This window comes from Neoarius graeffei, chromosome 1 (genome assembly GCF_027579695.1).
Source record: "Neoarius graeffei isolate fNeoGra1 chromosome 1, fNeoGra1.pri, whole genome shotgun sequence".
Classification (NCBI taxonomy): Eukaryota; Metazoa; Chordata; class Actinopteri; order Siluriformes; family Ariidae; genus Neoarius; species Neoarius graeffei.
In genome coordinates this window covers 128083213-128105927 of record NC_083569.1, presented here as the reverse complement: position 1 = coordinate 128105927, position 22715 = coordinate 128083213, and the positions used below count along the sequence as shown (strand labels likewise).

At 44.1% G+C, this 22715-nt stretch overlaps 1 protein-coding gene across 3 annotated transcripts in view; it reads left to right on the top strand.

Annotated features, from left to right (window-relative positions):
* mier1b (mesoderm induction early response 1b, transcriptional regulator) overlaps nt 1-22715 on the top strand; it is a 36105-nt gene that overhangs the window by 9445 nt on the left and 3945 nt on the right. For all 3 annotated transcript variants that reach the window (XM_060916935.1, XM_060916946.1, XM_060916925.1), the window contains exons 2-5: nt 15790-15814; nt 16003-16142; nt 16230-16415; nt 17692-17803. In XM_060916935.1, coding sequence (XP_060772918.1) covers nt 15790-15814; nt 16003-16142; nt 16230-16415; nt 17692-17803 — 463 coding nt within the window. The remainder of the gene's footprint in view (nt 1-15789; nt 15815-16002; nt 16143-16229; nt 16416-17691; nt 17804-22715) is intronic.

Sequence of the window (22715 nt, the reverse complement as noted above, 5' to 3'; positions counted from 1 at the left end):
AGCATAACTGAAACAAATTGTCTGTCTGAAACGGATTTAGCCATTCTCTGAAACGGAATTTAATGTTTTTTTTGAAATGGAAAATAGGAGGCTCTACTAGTGGTAGCACAACGACACAAGCAAATCTGACGGCGGGGTTTCAGACGAAATTTCCCCCAACATCACCAAAGGCTCAAAAAAATCACTGCAGCACTATTATCCTCCATATGCAAAGACTTGCGTCCGTACAGCTCAGTTGAAAACGAAGGCTTCCGAGAACTAATTGAGGAATGTGAACCACGCTACACTACAGCCTTGTTAAGGCCATGTTTTAAGTTTACTTTTTTCAAAGGTAGCTTTATTTCTGCACTACAGCCTTGTTAAGGTCATGTTTTACATGCACTACAGTGTAACTGTTGCTCTACAGCAAAATAAAAAACATTTGGGTATACATATCTGTTTTCTTAAAAATGTATGTTAAGTAACATGAAATATCGGGATACGTATCGCCTTGAAGACTATGTATCGGGATGCACATGGATCGCAATACGTATCGTATCGTGATGTGTATCGTATCGCGAGGTTGTTGGCAATACCCACCCCTAGTTTCCTCCGGGTGCTCCGGTTTCCCCCATAATCATGTGTTGTGAGATTTATGTTCAGGGGGTGGGGTAAGGGCTCGCTCTGGGGTTAGGTGTGGGGGGAATTTAGTCTCCCTGACTGTTTTCTAAACTGCCTTGCTCTGCAGGTTATGCTTGTTCTTTCAAGACTAGGTTTATTCATCCCCTTACAAAGGGTCACCATTTTAGAGTGTGTTTTGTCAAAAAATCTCAGAATGCTCCCGTATCCTCGTACTGGGGTGGGACGTCTGAGCGCAGGTCTTGCCACCGCACCTTCAAACATTTTCTAGGGGAAACACTGCTGCGTCACTCGGTATAATCTATCCTTCATAATTGCGAAGTAGGGGAAGGACGGGGTGGCGTTTGGCTGGAGCGTTTGACCATCGATTACGCTCACTTGGTCAAACGCATGCCGCAGAGTCTCGTCTCGCGACTGCTCTAATGGAAAATCTGCAAGGGATTCCCCAATAGAAAGAGGAGGAGCCGGCGGCTCCTCACTCTGATGCGGAGATGACGTAGACGGCTCTGTGACAGCTGCTCCCGCCAATGCGACACCGGGACCTCCCCCTGCTAAACTACGGCAGGACCCACTCTTCTAGGGCCTCCGATTTTCCGCGATCGCGGAAAACGGATGGAAATCGCGGAAATTGGGGTCAGAAACAGAATTAGTGCTCAGAAACGGAATCTATGGAGCCCCTCTGGTGACATGGGTGAAAAAAAAAATTTCATGGCCACGAGTTAATAACGCGTGGGAACGAAATCCTATTCCGTGGCCATGACTTGCTTAATGCGTGGGAACGAGATGATTATTGGGTGGCCACGAATTAATAATGTGTGGCCACGAGATGATTCAAGTTCCAGCCTGATGGGATGATGTCCAGTTTTTGAGCGGCCGTCAATTGTGCAATAAATACAGGATTTATCCTGTATGATGAAATCTATAACTTCCCCGAGGTCAGCATATTGTCTACGTTTGAGCCTGTGCTTTTTGAGCAGCCGAATTAAGTGTCTCTTGCTCAGAGTTTCTCCATGTCTAACTGCAAGTGATTTAAAGATATCATTATAATTCATTCCTAGATTAAAATAAAACGAAATCGGATCAAGCTTGTCCATATTTGCGGCTGAAGCTACTGATGCCAGAAAGTCAACAGTCTAAGTAATGAAATGACTAACACTTCTCGTGGCCACGCGTTATTAATTCGTGGCCACCTAATAATCATCACCTCGTTCCCACACATTAAACAAGTTGTGGCCATGGAATAGGATCTCGTTCCCACGCGTTATTAATGTGTGGCCACGGAATATTTTCAAGCACAAAGGAACTCCTAATGCTGTATTATAATGGTGATCTTGAAGGCAGATTTTGAACAGTCAGATTTCCATTAGTAGTTTGCACCAAGGCTTTTCAGTTTAACATTATATAATAGCACCTGATTATTTTCATGATTTAATGGTTTATGTTCTTAAATAAGAAGTTATGTTCCAAAGAATGATTTTCTATATAAAGAGTTTGAAGACTTGTGCATTATTAAATTAATAATTTACAGGCAAAATGTAAATTATACTAATAATAGAGTTAACTGTTAAATAACTTGCATCATTTAAAGTATATATTAAATGGACACTGTCACACACTTCATGTTAGACCTGTCGTTGCACTGAAAACATTGTAAGCATAACGAATAAAAGTTTGAAAAACATGGATAAAATGATAACTGAGATTGTTTTATTTAAATGTACATGTATAAAGAGTAAGGATAACCATAAAAGTATTAATATACAATATAAAGTTTTTAAAGAAAATAGCAGGAGCCAGTCAACACTCAAGTTAACAGCACTAACTAACTAGTCTTAAATAAATGAAAGGAACACATTTTCAGTGAAGTGAAATTTAGTGTAGACTGTGTACAGAAAGTTTAAAGCTTTATATGAAGTTGTACGACAGCAGGCCAGTAAAGCAGGATTACAGGGATAGATGCGCAAGGACAACAAACATGCAGATGCCTCCCAACACCAGTTACCTGAAACATAAAATTTCATGCATTTATTACATGTACTTAAGAATTCTGATTCTGAATTATGTATTTTATATGTTTAAAATCTAAAAATGCCAATTTGGTTGTCATTTGAGCATATAACAAACAAATTGTCTGAAACAGAATTAGCCATTCTCTGAAACGGAATTTAATGTTTTTTGAAACGGAAAATAGGAGGCTCTACTCTTCACTAAATGAGTCATTAATTCCCCAAATCCCGGCCAATCAGTCCCCAAAATTATCGGGTGGGTAAAGCGAGGATTAACCGCCGCCTTTACTCTAAATTTTTCCCCTCGAAAAAGAATGTAGACCGACAAAGGGTAGTTGTGAACATGTGCACACACAACACCCTCACCAATTGTGCTCCCCCCAATGCCTCATCTTGCACCAGGCTTTGGTGGATTGAGGTCTGATTACAGCCAGAGTCCACCAACGCCTGATATCTATCCCCTTGGACACTCACCGGTATGCGATACGCTCCGGCCCGATCGAGGGCGGCTCCTGGCGTGTCGGGGATCCGAACCACCGCGCCCACCTCCATTGCCGAGCACTGCTGTTGCACATTTTCCATTTGGGCCAGTAACTTTTCAATTCCACTGGCCCAATGGGCCACCAGTGGTAAATGCTTAATGTCTAGGCCTGAAATGTGTCTCATACGGCATAATTTCAAAAAATAATCATTTTTGGCAATGTGATGTCACTGGGATCCATTTAACAAAAGGCGGCTCCGGATTATTCTTTTGTTAAAGGCTCACAGTGACATCACACTGCCAAATACGCTCATCATTATTATTCACAATTATGCTGCATTTGACACTTATTAACAAATTCCCCTCATGAAATGTGTTTAAAAGCACATAATCTTTCTGCAAACTTAAACTGTAGAAATTAAGTTTTCTTTTCCTTTAAATATGTTTTAATCTTAATCTAGTCCATTTAATAAAGTGCCAAAATGTAAACTATAATATGCAGTTGCCTTACTTTTCTTTTCAGTGCACCTTAGTTCTACATATATTACGGTAATTGCATCAGAAACATTCTAAATCATTACAGTTATAGTAATACAGCAACTTATTTTACGGTGGCAGGTCTTCGGTTCAGATTCCTTTGTGATCAACAGGAGGTCATGATGATCGATTCTCTTCATTGGATTGCATAAGATGGAGCAAACCACTGGTCATATTTTCATGCACACTTTTGTTACAGCGCTACTTGACCATAGGTAATTAAGGGATCCCCGTAGATTTTCAGTTGATCATAGACCTCAGTAATCTATAACAAAACAGTTTAACTTGCATGTTGAACTTTAAGGTGAAATTTCAAATGTGTTTACATTAATACTATTTAGGTCAGACATCACTGAAACACTGGTAAAATCTATCCTATAATCATGGATCTAAACCCTCTCAGAGACCCTGAAAATGCACCTAAGAGCATCTATTTTCTTGGGGAGCATGCCCCCAGACCCCTCCTAGTTCCGCTTTTGCACCTTTTGGCGCTTGCTTTCACACCAGTGGCACTCAATTGTTTGTGTATTATCATGCCAGAATTTAGGGCTTTAATTTTTTATGGGGAAAACACTGGCATAACAATGGAAACTAATACAATGTTTACGAATAATATCACCCAGAGGTAACATGTATAAAGAAAAAAGCAGTGGACCCAAGACAGAACCTTGTGGAACACCAAACTTTACCTCAGTATGTCTAGAAATATCACCATTTAGGCCCACTTTACACGGGGACGGTCTGAAACAAAAATGCAAAAGTCCGTTTTCATTCTCACTTTTTTCCACGTCTACACGACCGTTTTCAAGGAGGAAATCTGCGTCTATACGGTGACACATAAATGTGTGGAATTCAATTGGATGTGCATGCCAGGCGTCTTAGTGGTGCTGTGAAAGACCTCTGCTATGTCTGCATGCATGCGCAACGTCTTCCGTCTTGTCTGATCTGCACATCTGCGCCGCGAAAACTTTGACTACTCTGCCTATGGCTACTCGTGAGGTTGCCAGAGCAGCTTGAAGGTCTGTTGGATCGATGTAATCAGACATACTGTAGCCGTTCTATATGAGTGGGTGGAGAACAGAGGACGGCAGGACAGAGATCAGGTTTACAAATAGGCTTTATTGCCACACTTTTCAGTCTAACAATATTTTTAAACCAACAGACACACGCAACCGGCGTCTAGCTTGGGGATAAGCTTCTCTGCTCTCCTTCTTTAAATAGGGCGCAGTCACTGGGAAGATACACAAACACAGGTTAATTGACATCAGGTGTAGTGATTCTGCCACTTGCCTTCCCTGATTCACCCTCCTGTCACAGACCGGCGCTTGACCACACCCCCGCTGCCACACATGCTCTTACTATGACGTAAACGCGTACCCGACGTGAGCAGATCCGAGCAGAGTTTCGCGTATTGGGTAGTTTAGACGGATATGCAACGGGGGCTGTTTTTAACTTATCCATTCTGGAAGGCATTTTCAATTTTTTCCGTTTTTCAGCCTCGAAAACGCCGTCCCCGTGTAGACAAAAGGCACTTCCGATAAAATATTTAGTCGTTTTTACCCGACAGCGTCCTCGTGTAAACGGGCCCTTATATCAACATACTGATAGCGATCAGTTAAATAAGAGCTGAGCCAGGAGAGGGCCGTTCCCTTAACTCCCACAACATTTTTCTAGTCTATCCAGAAGAATGGAATGATCAATGGTATCAAATGCTTCACTAAGGTCAAGCAACACAAGCAGCGAGACACAGCCCTGATCAGACGCCAACAGTAGGTCGTTTACTACTTTAACCAGAGCTGTCTCTGTGCTATGATGAGGTCTAAATCCTGACTGATACATTTCATGGATGTTATTCCTATGTAAATATGAGCATAACTGCTGTGCCACAGCTTTTTCAAGGATCTTGGAGATAAAGGGGAGGTTTGATATTGGCCGATAATTGGACAGCTGACAGGGATCAAGGTCAGGTTTTTTAATCAGGGGTTTGATAACTGCTAGTTTAAAGGATTTGGGTACATAGCCAATCATAAGAGAAGAATTTATTATTTTTAGAAGTGGTTCAATTACTTCAGGTATTATCTGTTGGAATAGACGTGTCGGTAAGGGATCTAGTACACAAGTTGAGGCTTTTGATGCTGAGATTAATGAAAATAATTCAGTTTCTTTAAGAGGAGTAAAACATTCTAACTGATGATCTGATACAGTTATATTGTTAACTACAGGGTCACTTACATTGTCTGACCTTAAATTAGTAGTTTGAATTTTTTGTCGGATATTCTCAATTTTGTCATTAAAAAAATTCATGAAGTCGTTGCTACTACATACTGCAGGTGTGCATGTGTCTATAGTGGACTTATTCCTGGTTAATTTTGCTACAGTATTAAATAGGAATCTAGGATTATTTTTGTTATCTTCTATTAGGGAGGAGAGATATGTTGATCTCGCAGCACTAAGAGCTTTTCCATACTTCAGGAAGCTCTCCTTCCACGCTAATTTGAACACTACCAATTTTGTTTGACGCCATTTATGTTCCAATTTTCGAGTGGTCTGTTTTAAAGTGCGAGTGTCATCATTATACCAGGGTGCTAATTTTTTGTCTCTGACCATTTTCCTTTTAAGAGGAGCTACATTATCTAAGGTATGGCGGAACGTTGACTCTAAGCATTCAGTTGCCTGATCAAGTTCTGCAGGGGCTGACAGTGACCCAATCAAAGTTAATAACTCTGGGAGATCATTTATAAAGCTCTGTGCAGTAGTTGACGTGAATGTACGTTTAATACAGTAGCGTGGTGAGGTGCATATATTATTACTCAGATATATTTTGAATGAGATAATGATCTGAGATAACTTCAGACTGTGGAAGTGTGACTATATTTTCTACGTTTAATCTGAATGTTAGTATTAGATCGAGGGTGTGACCACCATTATGGGTCGGTCCTATGACATTCTGATTAACCCCTACTGAATCTAAAATGGACACAAACGCTGTTTTTAAAGGGTCTTCTGGGTTATCGAAGTGAATATTAAAATCTCCGACAACTAAAGCTTTGTCTCAGGAAATAACCAGATCTGAGATAAAATCTGCAAATTCAGAAAGAAACTCAGAATATGGCCCCGGGGGCCTGTAAATACTAGTGCATCTCAAAAAATTAGAATACCATGAAAAAGTTCCTTTTTTTCATAATTTAATTCAAAAAGCTAAACTTTCATATATTCTATATTCATTACATGTAAAGTGAAATATGTGAAGCCTTTTTTTGTTTTAATTTGATGATTATGGCTTATAGCTCATGAAAATCAGAAATCCAGTATCTCAAATTATTAGAATATTCCCTAAGATCAATCAAAAAAAGGATTTACAATACAGAAATATGTCCAACTTCTGAAAAGTATATTCATTTATACACTCAATACTTGATTGGGGCTCCTTTACCATGAATTACTGTATCAATGCGGTGTGGCATGGAGGTGATCAGTCTGTGGCACTGCTGAGGTGTTATTGAAGCCCAGGTTGCTTTGATAGTGGCCTTCAGCGTATCTGTATTTTTGGGTCGGGTGTTTCTCATCTTCCTCTTGACAATACCCCATAGATTCTCTATGGGGTTCAGGTCAGGCAAGTTGGCTGGCCAATCAAACACAGTAATATCATGGTCAGCAAACCATTTGGTAGTAGTTTTGGCACTGTGGGTAGGTGCTAAGTCCTGCTGGAAAAGGAAATCAGCATCTCCAAAAGCTTGTCAGCAGATGGAAGCATGAAGTGCTCTAAAATCTCCTGGTAGATGGCTGTGTTGACTTTGGACTTGATAAAATACAGTGGACCAACACCAGCAGATGACATGGCACCCCAAATCATCACAGACTGTGGAAACTTCACACTGGGCTTCAAACACCTTGGATTCTGTGCCTCTCCACTCTTCCTCCAGACTCTAGAAGCGTGACTTCCAAATTAAATGCAAAATGTACTTTCATCTGAAAAGAGGACTTTGGACCACTGAGCAACAGTCCATTTCTTTCTCTCCTGAGCCCAGATAAGACACTTCTGACATTGTCTCTGGCTCAGGAGTAGCTTGATATTAGGAATGCGAAAGTTGTATCCCCTTTCTTGAAGATGTCTGTTCATGATGGGTCTTGATACACTGACACCAGCCTCAGTCCACTCTTTGTGAAGCTCTCCCAAGTTCTTGAATCAACTTTTCTTGACGATCCTCTCAAGACTGCGGCCATCCCTGTCGCTTGTGCACCTTTTCCAGCCATCAGTGATCATCTTCTGGACAACAGTCAAGTCAGCAGTCTTCCCCATGATTGAGGTTGTGTGTACTGAACTAGACCGAGAGATACACCGTGTTCATACTGTTTTACTCAAACTCGAAATGAAATATTCTAATATTTTGAGATGGGTTTTTTTTTATGTTTTTGTACTGTATGCCATACTGATTAAAATTAAAATAGAAAAATGCTTGAAACATTTTAGTTTGTGTAATGAGTCTATAATATATAACATTTTCACTTTCTTAAATAACTGATGGAAAATATTGAACTTTTTCACAATATTCTAATTTTTTGAGATGCACTAGTAATAAGTAACGGAATTAACTGGGTAGACTTATTTTTCGAGGCTACATACATTATATGAGTATGAAGAACTTCAAATGTATTAAATTTATAACCAGGTTTTTGTGTTACACCTAGATAATCATTATAAATAACCGTGACGCCTCCTCCTCTGCCAGTTAGACGAGGCTGGTGTATATAACTGTATCCAGGAGGACTCGCTTCATTTAATGCTATATTCATTTGGCTTAATCCATGTTTCAGTTAAACACAGTACATTAAACTCCTGATCAGTAATGAGTTCATTAACCATTAGCGCTTTAGATGTAAGAGATCTAATATTTAATAGCCCCACCTTTAGATCAAAGGTGCTGGCAGCAGCTGTACAGTCAGTCTGATCTAATTTTATATTGATTAGGTTACTGGAACAAACTGTCTATTTCTACCTTTTTGTTGAGCTCGGGGAACAGACACAGTCTCGATGTAGTGGACCCTGAGTGACGACTCTGTGTAGCTAGCAGACAGTCGGTTTAGCCTGTTCGTCTGCTCCCTGGCCTTGGCTCTGGATTGTCAGAAATTAACTAGGCCTGTTCTGAGACTATGACCTATGCTGCAGGAAATGAGAGCAGCACCTTCCCGAGTGGGATGGATACTGTCCCGCCCTAACAGGCCAGCAGTGCCCTCAAAATTAGCCCAATTATCTATAAAGCCCACACTGTTTTCAGAGCACCACCTGGACAACCAGCAGTTCAGCGACCATAACCTGCTGTAAGCTACATCGCCACGCCGCATTGGGATGGGGCCAGAGCGTACTACAGCATCGGACATCACCTTCGCTAATTTAAACACCTCTACAAAGTTACTCTTAGTAACCTCAGACTGACGAAGGCGTATATCATTAGCTCCTGCATGTATAACTATCTTTGAGAACCTGTGCTTGCCTAGGACCCTAAGATTACCTGCTATGTCCGGCACCCTGGCTCCCGGTATACACCTGACTAAAGCTGCTGGTGCCCCTAAAGGCTGAGCTAATTTCACATGCCATATGATAGAGTCCCCTATAACCAGAGCTCTTTCAGGTTTCTCAGTGGGTGCATCACTAAGGAGAGCAAACCTGTTCGACACGTGACGCGGAGAGGAGTGGTGCTCACGTGGGTGAGCCTCAGCGGTAGCTTTGGCTCTACGCTTATGCCACCGAGTCGTCACCCATTCGCCCCGCTGTAAGGGCTCTAATGCCGGAGTTGGGGGATTACTAACTCCACCTAGGGCATCCAGACTTTCCCCTACAGAAACTACACTGTTCTCACGCTCACTGACCTTCTCTAAAGCCTGGACACGCGCTTCTAGCACTGTAATCTTCTCCGTCAGAGAGCTAACTAATCTGCACTTATCACAAATAAAGCTATCGCTAGTGACGGAGGAAGAATGACTAAACATCCTGCACTCAGCACACTGAACAGGCTGAAGGTGTGCCATGATGAAAGGATTCTCGTACCTTAATCGAAGATCTGTTGATATTAAAGCAGATCAGATGTGGATGGACTCTGCTTGTGGTCTTTACACAGGAGGAGAAAAAAAAAGTTTCTGGTCTCGGCGTTGTTCCAAAAAAAGAGAGAGGGAAAAAAAACGGAAAAAGGAAAGCGAAAGTACAATAAAAAATGAAGAGGACATTAGTTACTAATTTCAGTACAAACTGAATCTAATTTACAAGAAAATGTCAGAAGATTCAGTAAAAACCAGTTTAAAGTTCTACCCAAGAAAACAGTAGCACACAGTGTTCTCCCCAGAAAAAAAAATTAAAGCCCTAAATTCTGGCATGATAATACAGACAGTTGAGCGCCAATGGTGTGAAAGCGAGCACTGAAGGCACGAAGCGAAACTAGGAGAGGTCTAGGGGCATGCCCTCCCAGAAAATTTATTGAAAATCGATGCTCTCAGGTGCATTTTCAGGGTCTTGGAGAGGTTTTAGATCCATGATTATAGGATAGATTTTACCAGTGTTTCAATGATGTCTGACCTAAATAGTATTAATGTAAACACATTTGAAATTTCACCTTAAAGTTCAACATGCAAGTTAAACTGTTTTGTTATAGATTACTGAGGTCTATGATCGACTGAAAATCTACGGGGATCCCTTAATTATCTATGATCAAGTCGTCTTGTAACAAAAATGTGCATGAAAATATGACCAGTGGTTTGCTCCATCTTATGCAACCCAATGAAGAGAATCGATCATCATGACCTCCTGTTGATCACAAAGGGATCTGAACCGAAGACCTGCCACCTTAAAATAAGTTGCTGTAGTACTATAACTGTAATGATTTAGAATGTTTCTGATGCAATTACCGTAATATATGTATAACTAAGATGCACTGAAAAGAAAAGTAAGGCAACTGCATATTATAAAGTTTACATTTTGGCACTTTTATTAAATGGACTAGATTAAGATTAAAACATATTTAAAGGAAAAGAAAACTTAATTCATACATTTAAGTTTGCAGAAAGATTATGTATTTATAAACACATTCATGAAGAGAATTTGTTAATAAGTGTCAAATGCAGCATAATTGTGAATAATAACGATGAGCGTATTTGGCAGTGTGATGTCACTGTGAGCCTTTAACAAAAGAATAATCCGGAGCCGCCTTTTGTTAAATGGATCCCAGTGACATCACACTGCCAAAACTGCTTATGATTATTATTTGAAATGATGCTGTATTTGACACATTTGGACAACTTCACTTCGTGAGAGTGTTTATAAGTACAGAATCTTTCTGCAAACCCAAACTAATGAATTAAGTTTTCTACTCCTTTAAAGCAGATTAATTCTCCTTGGCTTTTGCTTGGCCCAATGTTGGGCAGCCCTCTCATAGTCCATCTCGCGGTTATCCATGCTGATGTGGATTAATTTGTCCAGCGAGTGCTTTTTGAGTCAGTCACTGTGATCAGAATTGATGACGTTTTCATTGTCGTGACAGTTGTCTGGTTTTGTGCGCCATCGCTCACGTGGGTTTGTCAACGTTTAGTCAACCAGTCTTTGATCGAAGCCATAATGCAGGTTAGGTTAACTGGTGACTCTAAATTGAGCGTAGGTGTGAAATGTGAGTGTGAATGGTTGTCTGTGTCTGTGTGTCAGCCCTGTGATGACCTGGCGACTTGTCCAGGGTGTACCCCGCCTTTCACCCGTAGTCAGCTGGGATAGGATCCTGCTTGCTTGCGACCCTGTAGAACAGGATAAAGCGGCTACAGATAATGAGATGAGAAACTATATTATTATTTGTCAGTGGGCACAGAGGAAAGTGTCAAGTTTCTGTCAATATGTTTATCATGCTGGTATGATGATAACTCAGAGATTTATCTAAATCCATGACCTACTCATTCTAAACCTGCCGAGCTTCGCCAGAGAAGTTCTTGACCCCAGAAGGTTAAAATACGATGGAAAAAACACTTTATCAGGGTCCAGAACCTGTATTCTTTTAGCGTTAGTGGTAAACCTGCCCAGCTGATAAGAGCGTGGCATGGTGTCAGGCCAGAATGTGCTCCTCCTCACTGATGAGAGGCGACTTGTCATTCATTGAGAGTGTCTGCGATCGGCCAATCACAGGCCAAGTTATGACATGCAGTAATGCATTCACTCAGTGTAACCTTTGGAAGAAAATGAGAAGTAGATTAGACCTGTATCTTTACTATTTTTCATGGGTCATCCGGTCCGATGCTTTTGAAATCCAAATGGACAAACATGAAAATTACCGGTTGATGTCTGCCGGTCCGGCCTTATTTCCCACACTGTTATGATGTCGATGCACAAAGTTCCCGCGCCCTGTTAGAATCCAACCGGACTCTCTCAGCTTGCGTTTCACTGCATTTGTGTCACATCGCGAAAAAAAACTCAGCTGGAACCAAATATTAAATACGAATTTCTACCATAAACTCTTTGGCTCAATCCCGCATAACCATTTTTAAAAATTTATTTATTTATTTATTTTAAAAAAACTCATTAATTAAATAAAAAGTGGCAGGCACATCTCGGTATCTGTAAGACTAAAACTTTTCTTTTTTGGACGAGGGGCACACACCGGCTGTGCCCCCCCCCCTTTTAAATCCACGCCAGATGATGTTACTCCCCAGTTCTAAACGTTACTCTCCTTCCTGTCATTACTTTCCTGCTCTATCGTTACTCGTGTTGCTCCTATATTCTTCTCCGTGCTCTCACGGAAGGCAGTCGCATTTGTTCTCCTCTCCCTTATCTTCCCTGCTTATGCTCCTCTTGTCTCGTCTCATCTGTCTATACCTTTGAGAGACTCTCTCCGCACTGCTCTCCAAACTAAAAAATCATGGAATTGATAAACTGGTCACTTAACGAAATTGACACAGTTTTCTCGATGAGAAGCCTGGGTTCGGGGAAACCAGCCTGTCCTGCCGGAACGTTTGCAGCTGGCTACACGATGGACGCGTGGGAGAAGTGGCGGGTCGTGTGCCTGGCGATTCTTTCTGTAGAGGACATTGGAGACCTCTACCTATTCGGAACCATGATTACAGGTCTTTTGCTGACTGGATTAGGCATTGCCCTGGTTTATCGAGGAAATCAGAAAACGGTGACAGCTGTCCAAAGCCCCATCACGCTGCCCGACATGATTGAAGCAGTGGGCAGAGCTGTCGGCACTCAGACTGTGACTATTCAGAACTTGAACCGCAACATGGATAACATCATGGAGAAGCTTTCGGCTTTGGAAAGGAAATGGATTGATTCGGAGACCAGGATGGACAAACGGAGTAGTCGTGTAAAAGAATGTGTCTCAGAGACTCAGATTGTTGGCGCGTCCGCGTCTAAGACGCACTATTTTGAATAATGAACGCATTGTCGAGAGGGGCAGGGGCCAATATGGACGTGAGCATTTTATACCCTATTTGGAACATTTCATGGCGTATTACAGACCCTCCAGGATTTCGCGATGTTGCGATTTGCAACTTCAACGCAAATTCAACCAATCCCCGTGAATTCAGGGCGGTGTTGCAATTATATCCAATCACCACAACTTTCCTGCAAATTTGACCAATCGTTGGCATCGTCTTGAGGTGATGTCGACAAACTACCTTCCGCCTCACTTCCGTGTTTCCGTTCAAGAGAAGCAGCATGTGCGAGTCAGTGTTTATATAGGCTTAAATTCTGTTACTGAAAGTGTGTTATGTTTACAGTGAAGGACTGTGTGCACTTTACATTATTTTTTTTACTTAATACAAGAAATTAATGGATGCCAACATTTTTGCCAAAATGGTATTTTATTTTCCATTGCTTAGGCAGCTTCAGCATCATAATGAGGTTCTGTTAATTTTTTTTTCTTCTATGAAGCCTGAGCCATTTATTTTATTAGTTTATAATTATTGTTTAATTTAGTCTTCAGGAGAGACTGCCTGCACACAGTACTAGTATTAATAGTTTTTTCTTACATGAAAGCTGAGGCATTTATATTATATTTTAAGGTAACTTCATGCTGTGCTGTGAGGTTCTATGCACTTTAACTTTTGAACCAACAGGTGCATTTGGTTCAAAATTTGGTAAAGCCTATTTTTCTGCATTTTTGTAGTCCTGGTGAGCTTTTATATTGGTAAAGTTGTTTATCGGACCATTTCTCAGTGTCTTTTTTTTTTTTTTTAATCAATAGTTTTTCAGTAATAACTTAATATTTAACATATCACTCAATTTTAATTACAAAAAGAGAAAATCGCAACAATTTCTCGCAACTTTCACTTCCTCCCGCAATGTAATCGCAACAAAAACCTAAACACCGCAACTTTCATCACAATTTTTTGGAAAACCCCCGCAACATCAGACATTTTAGCCCGCAACAATCACAAAAAAGGCCCGCGAAATCCTGGGGGGACTGGTATTACTTGACTTTATGGTCTCAATATCGAAAATCTTGCACAAAAATGCTACTTCCAACATAATTATCTGGATATTCAACAGATTTCAGCATTGGATGAATTTGTTTTGACCGCCGCCATATTGAATATACATCGGACCCGTTCGTGTATTTACGCCGCCCTGTTTGTAGCGTCCCAAGCGAGTAAAACCTGATCCAAGTCTTTCGCTAGGTGGCGTCTTACGGTCTATGTACGAATATTCGAAAGAGACAAGAAAACATGGATAAGAAAAAAAAAAGAAAAATACATCTATTTTGTCATTCTTCGGCAGAATGAGAGTACATTCACCTGAAAAAACTGATACCCCTGATACCCAAGGTAATTAGTCATACTAGATTTACAACAACTACTACTGCAACATCAACCACTACTACTAAGGAGGAGATAATATAGATGTGATATATAGTGGCCTGTGGTTGAATTCCAAAATATTGTCACTGATTAAACAATATTTCAATATATTTGGTTGAAACATTGATTTTTGTCATCTACATTGCTTCATATGGCTTCTAATACCAAAAAAAACAGAATTGAGAAGAAAAAAACAGCCCTTGGGCTGCCCCAGCTGTTCATTGGGCTCGCTTCGCTCACTAGGTTCGCTTCAACTGAAGGATAATCACTGGGCCCCCCATTGTAGAAATGGGCCCCTGTTTTTTCCCAGGAGGGGCCCTGTGGACCCCTTGACCTGCAAAACAATCTGAGTCTCTGGTGTCTACTCGCCCCAAGACCAAACAATCCCAATCTTATCTGCTTTCGGCTCCCTCAGACAGCACTGGCCTCGGCCAAGGCCGTTGCTGGGACAACAGCTCCCCCTGAAGATCACTGCAGCGAGACGCTCTCGCATCCCTTCCCCCACTTCCCAAGGTCGCCGCTTTTACCCCCAGTTTGAGAAGCGGGTGCGCGACCAGCGCCATCATGGCTGCAGGAACGGACGGCTGCTTGCTTGCGCTGGGTTACCTCTACCTCCTCCCCTCACCCCCTCAAGTCCCGAGTTTTCATGTTGTAAAGTGTACTGTGTTTTGTGCTTATGTGCTGAGGTGGGGTTTTTTAATGTTCCCACACTGCACTCCTCACAGGAGCATAGTGTGGGGGTTGCTTTTTTCTCCTCATGTTACTCTGTATTTTTTTCTTTTCATCCCTGTCTTCCTGTCCTGTCTACTCCCCCTCTGTCAATTGTGTGTATGTAAGGACCGGCTAATGGTCAATTTCGCTGGTACTTGTGACTAGTGACAATAAAGGGTTCATTCATCATCATTCATCATATTCTAACATTAATCCCACATTGTAACGTCAGTCCTGTGTTCTAGCATTACTTTGATATTTAGTGTGTTCCACAGCGCTCTGTGTTTCTCACATCATCTCCCTACGTGTGAATTTATTCAATCTGTGTGTCCATTAAATCTGAAACTGAGGAATCTTTCGGGTTTCTGTCTTTGGCTTTTTTTTTTTTTGCCTTTAGGATTTTAAAGAACCTTCATCCTTGAAGGAGAAATGGTTCTGCTTAGAAGTGTTCCGTTCAGAGAACCCTTATCTCATATCTTTCATATGAGATAATGAACCTGTTCCATATAACACAAAACTGAAGTTCTGAAATGTTCTTGCTCTTTGATCATGTCATAAAACGGCATTTCCTGTGATTTTAACGTTGAGTGCATTTCTGTTCTGTTCCAGTCCTCCTTGGGGAATTCAAGCCCAGGTGAGTGTCTGATCCGGACATTATATAATCTGAATTATACTTTATAATGGGAGAGCATAGTGAAGTAATAAACACTGTGACTACTGTACACATCCCTGTGAATGAGTTGTTACTATGGAAACAACAATGTATTAGAATGAGCGCATTTAATATAGATCTGTCCTGGTGACCCGTGTGTGTGTGTACAGGAGTGTCCGTGGGATCAGACAGTGTGGATTTGGACCCGTCTGTTGAGAGAGTGAATGAGTTTGAGGACGAGCGAACAGGAGAGGACGAGGATCTGACCAGAGACACCACCTTCACCACAGAGATAGAGGAGCTCACACGGGTAACTCACACGCTCACACCGTACACACACACACTACACACCCCGGAGTGTGCATCGTGAACGGTGTTTGGGTTTCCTCCTGAGCAGGAGGGCGAGATGCCGATCCAGGAGCTGCGCAGTCTGTACGGCTACGAGGCCTCCGGCTCTCCCGAGGAAGAGGAAGAGGAGGAGGAGGAGGAAGAGGACGGCGAGGAGGAGGATGAAGATGATGAAGTGGAGGAGGTGGATAATGATGAGAGCAGCAGGAGCACTGGGGAGCTCAAGAGGAACAAGGTGAACCTCTCAGCATCGTGGAGTTTAACTTCCTCTCAGCACTAATCACATTACTGTAAATTTCAGTATTTCTACTTCACTGTCTTCTGGTTTTATCATCAATCCATCTGTAATTATTTTATTTCTATATTACGAATGAATGCAATTCATTTTCAGGACAAATAATTTTATAGCTTTTTATTTTTTAATCTTTTTTTTTAGTTATTTTTTATCATTAACTTTTTTATTTAATAATGTTTTAGTTTAGACTTTTTATGAGTATTAATCATGATTAAGTCTTGTGTAATTTTATGGTACTTTATTATATCTTTTTTTATAGCTTTTTATAGTTTATATCAATATATTAAATATTTTGTTGTTCATATGTTTAGCAGTTCCATTTATTGTTTTATATTTTTATTTGGTGTGTTTTATTCTTTCTTATTTCATAATTTAATATACTGGTTTTTTTAAAATATTTTATTAGCTCGTTTATTTAGTTAGATCAGGCACTGGTTTGCCTGCTACTGGTAACCGTTGTAACCTGGGACTACCTGCTGCACGGGTCGGGCTGCCGGCGACTGAACCAGCAACTCTGTCTAGGCTACACTCTAGGTGTGGAGGGTAAGACTGGACATCCTGGTGGAATGAAATAAAATATCCGTCTTTAGGTCTGTGGTGGACCATCGCCAGTCGGTGCACGCTGACGGGCACCTCCCCAAGAGCGGTGATAAACATACCTATCTTCCGGTCAGTCGCTGCTACAGGAATTGGCTCCAGTCTGTCTCGGCCTGCTCTTGCCACTGGATATGTCAATTACTGTCATGAATGTGCTGTTAGTCTGCACAAAAGCTAGCAGTCATGTAAATGTTTGCAAGCAGTTTCATGAAATGGTTGAAAGGAGAGATTATCGTACTGGCTCAGACGTCGCCTGGGTTATCGAGGTCCGCGCTGGCTCGCTCGCACACTGGCGGCCAGTGAAAAGTAAGCTCGGAGACAGGTGCAAAGGATAGACTGAAATGGAGGCGTATGATACAAACCTAGAGACTACATGAAACAGTCATTGTCAACTCGACAGACTGCACGCACGCGCGCACACACACACACACACGCACACACACAGAGAGCTCTTTTATCTTCTAAAATATTTTGTATTTATATCATGCAGATTCTACTGCAATATTTTATGTATAGATGTATATTTAGATTTGTCGTTTTTATATTTTATATTTTTCTTTGAGTTGTAATTAAGAGTTGTGTTTAATTGATAAAATTATTAAATGTGTGTGTTTTCCAGGACGAGTGTGTGAAAGGTGTGTCTCAGGGTGTGGACTGTCAAAGTGGAGGTGAAGGTCGTTCTCTCTCTGCGAAAGAACTCATTCGCTCTCAGAACTGCAGATACTTCAACAGTGAGTACTGTTCTCATACCGTACAGTACACTAATACTCACCCGTACCCTGCGCTCACCACGCTCACCCGTACCCTGCGCTCACCCGTACCCTGCGCTCACCCGTACCCTGCGCTCACCCGTACCCCGTGCTCGCTTGTACCCCGCGCTCACCCGTACCCTGCGCTCAACTGTACCCTGCACTCACCGCGCTCGCTCGTACCCCACGCTCACTTGTACCCTGCGTTGGCACGCCCCCGTACACTGCGCTCACTCGTACCCTGCGCTGGCGCTCACCCGCACCCTGCGCTCACCCGCACCCTGCGCTCACCACGCTCACCTGTACCCTGCGCTCACCCGTACCCCGTGCTCGCTTGTACCCTGCGCTCACCTGTACCCCGTGCTCACCTGTACCCTGCGCTCGCTCGTACCCCACGCTCGCTCGTACCCCGCGCTCACCTGTACACTGCACTGGCGCTCACTCATACACTGTGCTCACGCATACACTCGCTCACTTGTACCCTGCGTTGGCAGGCCCCCGTACACTGCGCTCACTCGTACCCTGCGCTGGCGCTCACCTGTACACCGCGCTCACCCGTACACCGTGCTGACGCTCACCGGTACACCGTGCTCACCAGTACACCGCACTGACGCTCACCCGTACCCCTACACTCACCGGTACACCGTGCTCACCAGTACACCGCACTGACGCTCACCCGTACCCCTACGCTCACCGGTACACCGCGCTCACCCGTACCCTGCGCTGATGCTCACCCGTACCCCTACGCTCACCGGTACACCACGCTCACCCGTACCCTGCGCTGATGCTCACCCGTACCCCTACGCTCACCGGTACACCGCGCTCACCCGTACCCTGCGCTGATGCTCACCCGTACCCCTACGCTCACCGGTACACCACGCTCACCCGTACCCTGCGCTGATGCTCACCCGTACCCCTAGGCTCACCGGTACACCGCGCTCACCAGTACACCGCACTGACGCTCACCCGTACCCCTACGCTCACCGGTACACCGCGCTCACCAGTACACCGCACTGACGCTCACCGGTACACCGCGCTCACCCGTACCCCTACGCTCACCGGTACACCGCGCTCACCGGTACACCGCGCTCACCAGTACACCGCACTGACGCTCACCCATACCCCTACGCTCACCGGTACACCGCGCTCACCCATACCCTGCGCTGACGCTCACCCGTACCCCTACACTCACCGGTACACCGTGCTCACCAGTACACCGCACTGACGCTCACCCGTACCCCTACGCTCACCGGTACACCGCGCTCACCGGTACACCGCGCTCACCAGTACACCGCACTGACACTCACCCGTACCCCTACGCTCACCGGTACACCGTACTGACGCTCACCCGTACCCTGCGCTGACGCTCACCCATACCCCTACGCTCACCGGTACACCGCGCTCACCCGTACCCTGCGCTGACGCTCACCTGTACCCCTACGCTTACCGGTACACGGCGCTCACCCGTACCCCGCGCTGACGCTCACCCGTACCCCTATGCTCACCCGTACCCCTACACTCACCGGTACACAGCGCTCACCCGTACCCCTACGCTCACCGGTACACCGCGCTCATCCGTACCCCGCGCTGACGCTCACCCGTACCCCTACGCTCACCGGTACACCGCGCTCATCCGTACCCCGCGCTGACGCTCACCTGTACCCCTACGCTTACCGGTACACCGCGCGCACCCATACCCTGCGCTGATGCTCACCTGTACCCCTACGCTCACCCGTACCCCTACACTCACCGGTACACAGCGCTCACCCGTACCCCTACGCTCACCGGTACACCGCGCTCACCCGTACCCTGCGCTGACGCTCACCTGTACCCCTACGCTTACCGGTACACCGCGCTCACCCGTACCCCGCGCTGACGCTCACCCGTACCCCTATGCTCACCCGTACCCCTACACTCACCGGTACACAGCGCTCACCCGTACCCCTACGCTCACCGGTACACCGCGCTCATCCGTACCCCGTGCTGATGCTCACCCGTACCCCTACGCTCACCGGTACACCGCGCTCATCCGTACCCCGCGCTGACGCTCACCTGTACCCCTACGCTCACCGGTACACCGCGCGCACCCATACCCTGCGCTGATGCTCACCCGTACCCCTACGCTCACCCGTACCCCTACACTCACCGGTACACAGCGCTCACCCGTACCCCTACGCTCACCGGTACACCGCGCTCACCCGCACCCTGCGCTGGGCTCACCTGTACACTGCACTGATGACACACCTGTTCTTCTGTAAACTGTGCCAATACTCGACACACCTGTACGCTGCCCTAAAGCTCACCCATACACTGCACTCGCACTCAAGTTACTGCAGTGTACAGGTGTATGACTGCACCAATACTCACCCGTACACTGTAGTAACACTGCAGCTACCTATACTCACCCGCACACTGCATCTACATATACTCACCTGCACACTGCAATAACACTCACCGATTCCCCCATACACTGCAGTAACACCCACCCTTACCCCCGTACACTGCACCAGTACTCACCTGTACACTGCAGTAACACTCAGCTATACTCACCCGTACACTGCACCAGTACTCACCTGTACACTGCAGTAACACTCACCCTTACCCCATACACTGCACCAGTACTCACCTGTACACTGCAGTAACACTCAGCTATACTCACCTGTACACTACACCAATACTCACCCTTACCCCCGTACACTGCACCAATACTCACCCTTACCCCCGTACACTGCACCAATACTCACCCTTACCCCCGTACACTGCACCAATACACTGCAGTAACACTCAGCTATACTCACCTGTACACTACACCAATACTCACCCTTACCCCCGTACGCTGCACCAATACTCACCCTTACCCCCGTACACTGCACCAATACTCACCCTTACCCCCGTACACTGCACCAATACACTGCAGTAACACTCAGCTATACTCACCCGTACACTGCACCAGTACTCACCTGTACACTGCAGTAACACTCAGCTATACTCACCTGTACACTACACCAATACTCACCCTTACCCCCGTACACTGCACCAATACTCACCCTTACCCCCGTACACTGCACCAATACTCACCCTTACCCCCGTACACTGCACCAATACACTGCAGTAACACTCAGCTATACTCACCCGTACACTGCACCAGTACTCACCTGTACACTGCAGTAACACTCAGCTATACTCACCTGTACACTACACCAATACTCACCCTTACCCCCGTACACTGCACCAATACTCACCCTTACCCCCGTACACTGCACCAATACTCACCTGTACACTGCACCAATACACTGCAGTAACACTCAGCTATACTCACCCGTACACTGCACCAGTACTCACCTGTACACTGCAGTAACACTCAGCTATACTCACCTGTACACTACACCAATACTCACCCTTACCCCCGTACACTGCACCAATACTCACCCTTACCCCCGTACACTGCACCAATACTCACCTGTACACTGCACCAATACACTGCAGTAACACTCAGCTATACTCACCCGTACACTGCACCAGTACTCACCTGTACACTGCAGTAACACTCAGCTATACTCACCTGTACACTACACCAATACTCACCCTTACCCCCGTACACTGCACCAATACTCACCCTTACCCCCGTACACTGCACCAATACTCACCTGTACACTGCACCAATACACTGCAGTAACACTCAGCTATACTCACCTGTACACTGCACCAGTACTCACCCTTGCCCCCGTACACTGCACCAGTACTCGCCCGTACACTGCACCAGTACTCGCCCGTACACTGCACCAGTACTCGCCCGTACTGTTCGGTTATCCCACTGAAAGGGGGCATCAAGACGCAGTAGATCGTAATAACTCTTTGTGGTTCTTTATTCCTTTTCAATTCAAGTTTAGTTCCACGTTTTCTTTAGTGGTTTCACACTTTCATAAGCTGAATTCATGTTCATTTCCACATTTCTTTAGTTGAATTCAAGGTTTAGTTCCACAATGTTTAGTTGAATTCAAGGTTTAGTTCCACAATGTTTAGTTGAATTCAAGGTTTACTTTCACAATCTTTAGGTTATTAACCTATAAACACAAGAGGCCATAAGGCCATGATGTAAGTGAAAGCCAAGTCCACTAAACAACATCAGAGTACACAAACATATATAGCAATAGGCTAAAGATGAAAATATGTACCCAGAATTATAAATAATTACACTTAAATGTAGATCGCATTTTACTACGTCAACATATTAATCAGTAAATGCACATTTAACTGAATAAGGAAAAGGCCACAATACAACAACAGCCTTGCTCTTTAACTCTAGCCACACAAGTTTAGCATTGCAAATAAACCACATAGCATAGCAGAGTTAGCACAGCATAGCAGTTAGCAATGTAAATAAACAGCATAGCACAGTTAGCACAACATAGCAGTTAGCAACATAACACATAGCCATAACATTCAACATTGCATTAAACCGTTTGTGTTACTAAACATCATAGCCATTACCAGTAAGTTTAACACTATATTTACACACTACATTTACACAAGACAAGCCCACAAATAATACTTATCCACGCAACCAAGAGCACAAAGCCATAAATGCAATTATCAGTAAACTAATTCATTGTCAACGCAAACGTCGGATCAAATCAGATACCGCGACCAGCGCCAAACTTACAAACAGTGGATTTCACCCAGTGGACTAAAGCAGTGTACAAAAGTACAATTTAAAACCGCAGCTTGAATGAATGAAGGAGAGATGATTTACCAGTGGTGTACTGCTGTCTCGATGGAACTCCATACTACAACTTCGGATCTCGCGCTGGTTTAAAGCGCATGTGCAGCTCCAATTGGATGCCAAATCGGCAGCTTCAGATCGCATTGTCTCGCGTCACAACAGTTAAATTTG